The 12,133-nt window shown below is 35.8% G+C and overlaps 1 protein-coding gene across 1 annotated transcript in view; it reads right to left on the bottom strand.

The window, feature by feature from the left end:
* RAPGEF2 (Rap guanine nucleotide exchange factor 2) overlaps positions 1-12,133 on the bottom strand; it is a 257,528-nt gene that overhangs the window by 107,763 nt on the left and 137,632 nt on the right. The window contains 2 exon segments of the mRNA XM_047799425.1: positions 8,342-8,359; positions 10,929-11,096. Coding sequence (XP_047655381.1) covers positions 8,342-8,359; positions 10,929-11,096 — 186 coding nt within the window.

Genomic DNA, 12,133 nt, shown 5'->3' with positions numbered 1-12,133 from the left:
AACACTATTTTTCTGCGAAAGAATAAATAATTGACACACTGTGGTTCCTCAGACTTGGTTATTGGCAGATATTTTCTTGAAAATGAACACAGCAAGCTTGTCATTTCAAGGAAAACAGCTGATAGCACTTTGCCAAGGATGAAATTTTAGCTTTCCAGTAATAATTAGATTTGGAAAAAACTTATATCCAGCACCATAAGACTGACAGTGTCACAATAATTAAGGCCTTCTTTTCATGAGACTGGTAGTAATATTCACAAATGTGATTTTTTTTGATATTGCATAACGTGCCAAAATTTGGAAGACCTAAATTCAATGCCCAGTGCATGATGATATAAAATCAAGCATGAGTAGAAAGACCGACTTAGTGTGTAAGTAAGACCTGTAGGTTTTCATAAAAGAAAATTTTATTTTATTTATTTATTTATTTATTTTTTGTCTTTTTGCTATTTCTTGGGCTGCTCCCGAGGCATGTGGAGATTCCCAGGCTAGGGGTCGAGTCGGAGCTATAGCCACCGGCCTACACCAGAGCCACAGCAACTCAACTCGGGATCCAAGCCGCGTCTGCAACCTACACCACAGCTCACGGCAACGACGGATAGTTAATCCACTGAGCAAGGGCAGGGACCGAACCCGCAACCTCATGGTTCCTAGTCGGATTCGTTAACCACTGCACCATGACAGGAACTCCATAAAAGAAAATTTTAAAAAGTTCACTGTCAGCAGGTTATATTCCTCACTACAAGTGAATCTTTAAGGAACTACCACTTGTCAAATTGTGGTGTAATGTATGAATAAGATAATCTAAATAAGCTGTTGCAAGAGTTTCCCCATTTCCAGCTCTGTGTGAGGCCAAACTTTCTTCATATACTTTGCCTGCTTCAACCAGAAGAGCACATCACAATAGACTGAATTCGAAAGAGAGATGAGAAACCAGCTGCCTTATTAGGGCCAAACATTAAACATATTTGCAAAACTATAAAACACCACTACTCTTCTTACATTTTCTTTTTTTTTTTTTTCTTTTTCAGCCACCCCAAAACATATGGAGCTTCCGGGCCAAGGATAAGATCTGAGTCACAGATGCAACTTACACGCTGCAGCTGTGGCAACAATGGATCCTTAACCCACTGGCCTAGGGAATGAACATGTGTCCCAGAGCTGCACAAATACCACTGATCCCACTTTGCTACGGCAGGAACTCCAAAAACTGTTTTTGTTTTGTAAAATAGTTATTTTTCACATAACACAAAAAACTTATGTTAATGTACAATGGGTTTATTATTTTTAATTAACCAAGGAATACATATTTTTAAGTTTCTCGGTTTCAATTTCTAATAAGCCAAATAATGACATAGATAATTCACCTAAACAAAAGCTGCTGGAGCCCTCAAAAAGTTTTAGGAGTATAAAGCAGTCCTGAGATGGACAAAAAGTGGGACAGCTGCTGCTCTGAGAGGTGAACTAGAAAATAAGAAGCCTCTTAGCTCTTTTTAAAAATCCAGTCATCAGCTATCCTTGGATTCTTTTAAGACAAAACTCTGTAAGAGAGCACCTCAGCTGAATCTTTGAAAAACTCAGTTGGCTTGCAGGATGGCTAACTGCTGGTACCCTTCTGGTCCTACCACAGTTAGTACCGAGGTTAGCAAACTTTTCTACTGAGGAGAAAACAAGACCAAAGCTGTCAGAGTTCCCACTGTGGCACAATGGGATCTGCAGTGTCTTTGTAGCACCAGGATACAGGTTTGATCCTTAGCCTGGCACCGAGGGTTAAAGGGTCTGGCATTGCTGCAGTGGTGGCATAAGTGGCCACTAGGATCTGATCCCTGGCCCAGGAACTCCATATGTTTCAGGGTGGCCAAAAAAGGAAAAAAAAAAGAAAAAAAAGAAAAAGATGGGCACTGTCAAGCACTCATTAATAACACCATTGACAAGGGCAATAACATCAAGAATATTGCCGAGGCCCAAGTATTCTCTGCATCACAGCCAGTTGAGATGTGCTTTTTTCTTAAATTAACACACAGCAAAATGATCCTTTTTTCTAAAAATGTTTCCTGAGTATTTCAAAATTCCCAATGATTTAAACAGCTTTTTGAGGAGTTCCTGTTGTGTCTCATCGTGTTAAGTACCCAACATAGTGTCCGTGAGGCTGCGGGTTCGATCCCTGGCCTCTCTGTGGGTTAAGGATCTGGTGTTATGACAAGCTTTGGTGTAGGTTGCAGATTCGGCTTGGATCCAGTGTTGCCACGGCTGTGGGGTAGGTCTCAGGTGCAGCTCCAATTCAACCCCTAGCCCAGGAACTTTCATATGCTTCAGGAGCGGCTCTAAAAAGCAAAAGAAAAAAAATACAGTTTTTTGAAAGTTCAGTTGAAATTTGTAGAAAGAAATGGTTAGAAAGTAGAAATACGTTAATAATTAGTGGAAGGGAAATGCTACAACTTATTGCCACCACTTCTATCACTCTTAAAAGTCTACTGGATTGTACCAAAGCCACTGGTGACCAATTATCACTGCTATCCTGCTATCCTCACAGACATTGAATAGAAAGCAAGACACCTGAATACTTCCTTTTTCACCTTCAAATCCTTCCTTTTGGAATTATTCCACCGTTTATTCCAAGTAGCAGCTTGTGTTTCAGATCTGGCCCACTCTGTGGTCACATCATTTCTCCACTAGGCTAGCAATTCTAAATCCCATACCACATCCAATACCACCAGTATTCCACTCAAAAGAGAAGACGACCTAGGAAAAAATAAAAGGCTACTGACCCACACAGCCTATAAGAAATCTCTCTAATATAAACAATTGCTCAGGAAGCCTATTTTTTTCTAGTAAATTTTAATTATTTTTTTCCAAAATATCTTAAAGTTATTTCTCAGCCTATGTGTAATTTAAACAATCACAAAGGCTGCAAGGTACACCTGTGAACTGAGTACCTTCAAGTCAGTCACTATCTCTGATATTCTTTACATTACTGAACTATACACTTAACAATGGTTAAGATGATAAATTTACATGTTTTTTAATAAAAAAAAACACCAAATTATGCACTTTAAATAGGTGAACTGTATGTGAATTGTAACTCAATAGGCTGTTATTTTTTTAATGTGTAAATTCATTCCTAATTAATTTTTTTTAAAGAAGGGAGAAAATTTACTTGTGAGATATGGATAATGACTGATTTTATGAGAGACTATAAGGAGGAAAATTTATACACATAAATATGTACACAATATAGTAGTATAGCATTTTAAAATTAATATGAAACATTAAAATCTTCATTTCACAAGTGATGTAAACCTAACATTCATACATTGAATAACATGCTAGAGTTTCTTCCAGAGGCCAGTCAACAATATCTTTTAGCTGATAGAAAGGTGTTTTAACATAGGATGCAAAATCAAAGGAGAATACCCCAATCACCTAATATTTCAAATAGTACAAACAGACAACTTAGAACTGATAACTTAATTGTAAAAGGTTGATTCTGCACTTATAAGAAGTAGATCTGAATATCAAAGTAGATTTTTTCCAAAGAAAACAGACATTTTTCAAATCAGCATATTAGCACTGCGAAATCTCCTAAGAAAGAAAGAATCACATAAATGAAACAGCTGAAGATGAAAGGATCTTTGCTGTTGAGACTAAAAGTTAAATTTTAGCCAAGTGTATTTAAAACATGCGCAGGCACAGAGAGCCACCAGTGTTCACAATTAGAGGCAGGACAAAGTGGCAGTGATCTTTCTGACAAATAAACTACTTGAAATATTGCATGACTTGCTATACAACACCCTTATTACTTTCAATTTCCAAGTGCAACCAAAAGATGGGTCCAATTATGACATCAATACAAGCTTTCTTTCAGAATGGAATGAAAGAACAGTAAATCCCAGCGGCCACGGGAGTTCTGCAGCAGCGATGATGTAATATATAAAAATAGACATCCTCTAACAGAAGCTGAAACTTGTGTAAACAGCACACAGCATACTACTCTCAACTGCCTTGCACAAATCTGCAATGCATGCTCTTAATAGCAAGAAATAAATCATTTTTTACACTATCTCCTGATTTACATTTCAATTTCTAAACATACTCTCCATAGTGTAATTTTTCAATCTTTATACATTAAATCAACATAAATACCTGATTATAACTGCAAGAAAGAGAAACAGTCCCCCCAAAGCAAGGAGATAGAGACCACTGCAGCAGTTTTCACATGCTGCATTTTGCCAGAAATGGCAGCACGTGTGGCTCAGGGCTGTTCCGGCCACCTATTGTTCAAAGACCTTTCCAGGGAGCTTCCTGCAGGATTTTACAGTGCAACATGATCCAGGTGAAGAGGGGCCAGTAAACCTGCTGATAATAAGCATGACAAGCAAAGGATACTTCTGACACTTCTCTTTAAAAGACTCTGATGTAAATATAAAACAGCAGGCATGCATACCACAAAAACATACTGGTATTTATCAAAATGTGTGGAGTTTTTTGCATCTAAGGACCTTAAGAGTCTAACCATATCCCTGCTTTCCATTCTTTACTCCTCAATTCTATTTTCACGTTTCTACTGGGCTTTCCTCTATTAAAGAAGATTTTCCCCTGAGCCAGGAAACTAAGGCCATTTGAGGAGCCACACCCAATTCCTCAAGATGCTGTGTTTCTGAGCCTCCATACTACCTGGATTTTCCTCTGCTTTAGCTGCCCATTTATTTATCTGTTCTGTGTGAGACCATAAGGTCAATGAGGGCAGCTTCTGTCTGCTTGTAGACCTTTATAGCCAAGGAGTCTGGCACATACCTGACATAAGATAGGCAGTCAATAAATATTCACTAAATGAATAAAATATGTAAGTGAAAATACTAATTGAACTTTCCTATGAGATAAGAAATGGAATACACAAATTTTCTGAAATTCCATTCTATTATAATTCAGAGGCACTGATGACAATATTGAAGACAAAGGTTTTAAGATTCAATTAAGCAAACAAATGCTTGATGAAAGATAAAAATGAAGAATAAAAATATTCCAGTAATTAAATTCCCCATATTTGAATAATTTCTGTATATGCATATAAACAGATTTTAAATATCATATGAATAAATTAGTCAAGTGGGATATGATAGGAACTGATTGTTACAAGTTAAAATTCTAAGACCTTAATATTCATTGATACATTATACAAAACACATGTTCTTACTGTTAAGTAGCAAATATTGGGCCAAACTAGGAAGACCTCAGTAAAAAATTAAATAATCAGTGCCAAAGCAAAGCCATGATATGAGGGAAAATACTGCCTATTTCTAATGCAAGAACAATAGCCTAAGTCATTAAGTCTAATGTCAAATAAATATGTATAATCACACAAACACTGCAATTTTCTCATGTTTCAATACCTAAATTTTTTTTTTTGAAATTAACTAAAACCTACCAAGAAGTTCTTAACTGAAGACAAAACCAATTTAAATCCATCACCTTAAAAAAATCTATATCAGATATAAAACTTTGGAATGATTAGGTAACCATTAGAAGAAACAGACTGCTCTTAATTATAAAGAATAACGTTATGGAAAATGGGACTCGTTTTCATAAGCCTCATACATGAATCAATATTATGTTGGCACTACCCATTAAAGATTTTTTGTCTTTTTTTTTTTTTTTTTTTTAAGGGCCGCACCTGCAGCATATGGAGGAGCCCAGGCAAGGGATCAAATCAGAGCTATAGCTGCAAGCCTACACCACAGCCACAACAATGCCAAATCCTTTAACCTAATGAACAAGGCCAGGGATCGAACCCTCATCCTCATGGATACCAGTCAGGTTCTTAACTCACTACAGAAACTTCCAAAGATATGTTATCATTGACTACAATAAAAAATTAATCCCATAATGTTTGGTATTATTACATTGTATTCAACTTAGATTACATTAATTTTATGAGGTATTTTTATTACTTTTGTATACCTATACCAAGAACTTTAACCTACTGAAAAATTCAATACATAAAATTATTAAACAGTGTTGAACTGTACATTCCCAATGTAGAAAAGTAGGACTAACAGAATGTGTGGGAGTTATCTTTTTACATGGCTGATAGTTTTTCGTGATTTCAAAAATTTTGTACTGATTGAAACTTTGTAAATATGTTTTCTTTTATACTGTGTTGGAATCCTCCTAATTCAAGTTTGTATAAAGTAAAGCCATGTTTGGAGGGGCAAGCACAAGTGGGAGCGGAAGGTCAATCACAACCTCAGTGTGCAGAGCATTTTAGTTATGCAACTAGCCCAGGAAGGCTGCAAACTTAGGAGATCTTAGTTGCTACATACAAACTAGAGTTTAGATGGGACATGTTTTTCGTTTAGTCTTCAGTCTAACATCTCTGCATAATTGTTGCTCTTTCCAAATTAGGAAGACGGCAGAGTTGGGTTTTGAGGGGTTTTTAAAAATTTTTGATTAACAACCACAAAGGAATAAAAGATGACACAACAGGTATGTTCCAGCTTCCATCACTTCAGTCATGTGAAAATTAAGTCCTTCCTCCATTTAAGTCCTAATATCCCTCCTCTCATTTCTTATTATGGATTTCAGACTTCACTACCCACCCAAACTTTCAGGGTAAATTAACCATTAGTGCAAAGAGGGCCTATAATTAGAGGTAAAATAAACAGTGCCTCCCAACCTATTCTTGAACCTGTTGACAAGGTAAAACCTGTCCCAAGTCCCAAGTCAGACCAAGATTGACCCCACATCTTCCAGCCTTTGCCTGGAATTTTATCTCAGCCTATCTCTCTCCCACCTTTACCCACTGGAAGACTGAGGATTTGTGTTGCACCCTATTTGCTGGCAGTTTTAAATACAGCCTCAACCTCCACTCATCAAAATGTAAGAAAATGCTAATGAAAGTAATCTCTAATCCTGCCTTCTCACTGTATTTTAAAATGCTTATTCTCTGCAAACCTTGCACACTTGCCTTGAACAGTGACCTAAAAACCCTCTACATGTACTATGTGAGTATTTTGTGTGTATGGAGAAAATTATTAGAATCTGTTTTAAACTGCTGCAACATGTCTGATTTTAAAAAGTGTACATAAGGTATACATCATAACTCAGTGCACACTTTGAATTCAATTCCTAGCTCTACATGGGAATTAGAGTAACTGAATTTCTCGTATTAAAAAAGAGGAGAATTAATAACACAATGATGTATCTTTTAAAACATTAAAGTCATATGTTTTTAAATATACATTTACCAAATAAAAGTGCAAAACATTGGTGCACTTTTTAAAAACTTGATATAATTTTGATAAACTACCGACATTTTTTACATCAAAAATTAGCAGTGCTTCTAAAATACAGTACAGCAATCATGCCACCTGTGGCATTTTGGTATGTGCTTTCTTATATAGACCATAAAGTAACGCCTTCATTTTAATTTGAAAAATCATACAAATATTTCGTGCTTTCAGGCAAGGTTACTTTAATAGCCAAAGATGATATACTGACGGTAGAATTCCTCTAATGTGAATTAAATTATTCATGATCTTTTTCTTGGGCAACAAGAAAATACAGCCATAAAATTTCGCTAGTTACTTAACCAATTAGTTTCCAGAGATGTCAGGTTTTTTTTTCCTTCCTTGACTCCAAATTCTCTGGTAATCCCCAATTTGACCCCAAATTTCAAACGAGTAATATGGAAAATTGCAAATTAGTCACATATCGGCATGACAGAAATGAGCAAAGATATCACCAATTATCAGCTAAAATATAGAATGAAATAAAAGCATGAAATCTGGCTAAAAAAGCACAGATATGAAAATACAAGGGGGTATTACATGCTTACTTCCTTTTTGACTCAGCCTTTATTCTATCTGACTAAAATTTTACCAGGGGTCTCCCAAAACACTCTCACATTGGGATTCCTGCAATTTAAAGCTTTCATCTATAGCCTTGACAATGTAAATTTCTAATGAATTGCCCCAAAACTTTCACACAAGTAGCAATTAAGCTTCCACCAGGTCGATCTGCCTGTCTTTCTCTCTTCCTTGCTTTGTTTGCAAAGCTGGTGAGTTAAGACCAGAGTTTCTCTCATTCTTAAAAATAAGTACACTGCACCTTCATTTCAGAGAAAGTGGGCCATTTACCCCTAGGTCTGCACAAATAAGGCAGCCTGTCCCAACACCTAAACCACTGAGAGGTTCAAAGTTGTAGGATACTTTACTCAATCAGTGCAAAATACAACAGAATAAGACCAAGCAAAACACATCAATATTATAAACTCATTAGTGACAATGCAAATTCACACATAAACTGAGGTTAGTATTGGGAGACCACACGCAAATTACAATACCTGAGATTTAGTGCATTCCTTTGAGCCAGAATGAAATGAGTGCCATAGAGGAGGAAAGGAAAAGATGAACATTATCAGACATGCTATAGTACATCTGCCAAAATGAAGATAATGTTAAAGTTAGGTTAAGAATGACCATATAGAACTGGCAATATGTATGATGTCCTCTACATACTTTAGCCATGCACCTGAAATGCACCTGCAACCATTTGATGTCACCGGTGACATATGATCATGCACCTTGTAAACAAACCCCCCCCCACCTTACTAGGGTTCTTGCAAAAGGAATGATTCTGCTCATAATAAGTAAATCTGATTTAGGGCTAATGAGGAATAATGATTTTTTTCACTTAATTCTTTTCATCCTGTGGTACCAGAAATACAAAGCAAAATGTTTTTGTTTTCCTATTAAAATCATGTATATTGCTAAAATAATAATTATATAGGTACAATTAAAATACAATTTGCACAAAAAGATGGGATCCAATACATTCAATTATGACTATGGTGTTGCCCATTTGAATTTATTTAGTAGCGTTAATACCAACATGTCACACATTAGTAAACTGGTACCTTGGTTTATCAGTAAGCATGTCACATGTTAGTAAACTGGTACCTTGATTATCAGAGATCCAATACATTCAATTATGACTATTGTGTTGCCCATCTGAACTTACTTAGTAGCATTAATAGCACGTCACATATTAGTAAACTGGTACCTTGATTTATCAGTAAGTTAAATTTTTCTCCCTAGTACTGAATTTTGCCTTATAAAAGTAAATATTAACCCAGTAAGAATTTTTTTAAACACTAAAAATAAAAGAAAAAAGAATTTTTTACATTTTTTAAAAACTACACATTTTTTTAAAAAATCAAATCAAAAGCAGGAGTCATGTAAGAGAAGTGAGTGAAATATTCCACAAAGGGAGAAAACATGGGGATAGGAGAGAGATAATCTACTAATGTTGTGAATACTCTTTCTGCTTTACAATCATTTTTCCAAAGCAGATTCTCTACAAAGTAAATAAGCAGCAAGTGTGGGAGCCCCCCAACTTAAGTGGGACCAATAGGACTATAAAGTCAGACCAATCAACTTTACCACTAAATTTTTAGTGACCCACACTTGCCACTTATTAGTAGAGAATCTGATTTGGAAAAATGATTGTAAAAGCAGAAAGAGTATTCACAACATTAGTACATTGTACTATGAATGTGTACAACTATTTTTAAGCCATAGTTCCTTCCATCATGCTACAGCAACACTAAAAATACTACCTTCTTTTATAGACAGTGGTAACAAAAAATCTTTCATAGGTTTAAAAAAAAAATACCAAGTCTCTCCAACAGGCAAACAAAACTGGCTTTATGATGAGGAAAAAAAAAACAAAAAACCTCTTTTCAAAGGAGCTCAATGAAATAATTCAGCTATAAAATTCATGCTAAGTAAAAATCGTGCATAGGCAGTAAAAGGAGTAGGCAGAGAGCTGGTGGTCAAAACAGCTTAAGTGTCCAAATACAAAGAGCTCTCAGAGACAAGACATGTAGAAATGCGGGGCTAAATATATCACTGAAAGTTACCAGAAAATCAAGTCCATGATTTTAAGTCTATTTACATTTTCCCATGCACTTTATATGTATACTTATTTGCAAAAAGGAAGAAGAGGATCAGTCAGAAAAACACATGAGAGTTGTAAAACAGTGGTCAATGACCTGTTGTTATTTTTTCCTATTTTAAAATTAAATTCACAAAGGAGTATTCGCTTAATGATATTGTGAGTTAAACCATCTTTGTTTGACCTTATGATGACATAGGTAAGGATTCCAGTGACCATCTTGTGGAAAACAGAAATCGTTGTATCTATTTGCCACTCTTCGGGATGGGCCAGGAGGAGAAATGTGCAGAGCAGCTGCACGGGGAGAAAGAAGTAAGAAAAACAAGACTCCCAAACTGACCCCACTGGGGTCTTGCGCACATCACTCAGCATCTGTGTCTGGTACTATATTAAAAGGTAGTTTACGAACCTAATGTTTATAAAATAAATAACAGTCAAGTGGGTGAGAACAGTGAAGAGGATCTCTGAACCCACTAGAAATGCTTCAGACCAAATTTACATTGGAATTTAAAGAAGTGTCATTTCAAATTCTGCTCTCACCTCATAGTATTATGAACAAATATTCTCAGATAATATTCTCACAATGGTATGATAATCTATGAACAGAATATGTAACTTTTATATATCTACCTTTTGAATTAAAAACCAGTATGATACCAGTCACTGGGAATGGGGGGAGGGCGGCAAAATTTTACGTTTAAGAACCTAAAAATATCCCCAGTCACAAGTATACTGATCATAAAGCGGATCTTTAGAGAGCATTTTAAGAAATAAAAAGGCTAAACAATGTCTTTTGATATTTCAATGCTCCTTAAAACTATGCGCATTATGTATGTTTCCAGAAAAATCTGCACTTTGGGTAAGAATAACATAGAAAAGAATCATTCATCAAAAATAGAAAAGTTAACTGTCTTCACAAAACTTCCAACAAAAAAACTAAAAATAGAACAAAATATTATCCTTCTACAACTTACCGTATGATAGCCTCTAGGCAGCGGTGGTTTGCCTACAGGGTAAGGATCCACAGTGTCAATAATTGTTTGTCTTTCACCTTTCTGGTTGATTTTTCTAAATCTCCTTCGAGACTGTCGATGAGAAGCTTGACGCTGAAAATATTCTTCATTTTCATCCATATAGTCTACCTAAAAAAAAAAAAAAAAAACAAATTTCATTTCCTCAAACACATCATCATTCCGAATCAAGATTAGCAGCAGAATAAAACTTACAGAGAGTTCAGATTCATTCATTTTGCAAAGGCATTTGTGCACAACCTAGCTTGACAGACTTTAAGAGTTTCTGAACTTCTCTGGAACTAACTGGTTTTGAGTTAACTTTTCTTTCATAAAGAGGCATTTTCAGTTCCACTTAGGACAATATGGGTAACTCTTGAATTTCCTGTCGTTTCAAAGGGAAGGATATTTTCAGTAGTCTTTGTACTGATTTATTAGTGAAAAGATCTCACAGGATACATCACCATGCATTATGAAAGCAACTGCCCCATTGTCTTAACTAAAGTACAGACACTCAGATGGAGTAAATTCGTTTTGTTTTGTTTTGTTTTTTTAAAAAAAAAAAAAAAAACCCAAATCCGAAATGACTCAAACATGAATACTAGCAGAATGATTTTGGTGGATTACCTAAGAGTTTCTCTTCCTACTTTCATTCTATGGATTCAGTTTCTTTATTTTATAAATAGTTTCAAAAAGTAATTTCCTCATTTGAAACATTTAGAAAGTGATGAATGGACTAACAATAAAAGTTACATTCGGTTAATCCTCACCATTCCTACGTAATGAAAATGAGACTGCTCAAAGAGGCATATTTAGATTCTAAGACTGCTTTCACACTGGCAAACATAGTATAATATGGGCCAGCATAAAATCCTCAAGGAATTTTTTTTTTGAATTTTTTGACTACGGATTCACTTTATTAGTTGTTTTTTTGTTTGTTTGTTTGTTTTTGTCTTTTTGCCATTTCTCGGGCCGCTCCCACGGCATATGGGAGGTTCCCAGGTTAGGGGTCTAATTGGAGCTGTAGCTGCCAGCCTACACCAGAGCCACAGCAATGCAGGATCTGAGCCACATCTGCAACCTACACCACAGCTCATGGCAACGCCAGATCCTTAACCCACTGAGCAAGGGCAGGGATGGAAACCGCAACCTCATGGTTCCCAGTCGGA

The sequence above is a fragment of the Phacochoerus africanus genome, chromosome 10, assembly GCF_016906955.1.
Source record: "Phacochoerus africanus isolate WHEZ1 chromosome 10, ROS_Pafr_v1, whole genome shotgun sequence".
NCBI classification, from domain to species: domain Eukaryota; kingdom Metazoa; phylum Chordata; class Mammalia; order Artiodactyla; family Suidae; genus Phacochoerus; species Phacochoerus africanus.
This window is presented reverse-complemented; position numbering and strand designations above follow the sequence as displayed.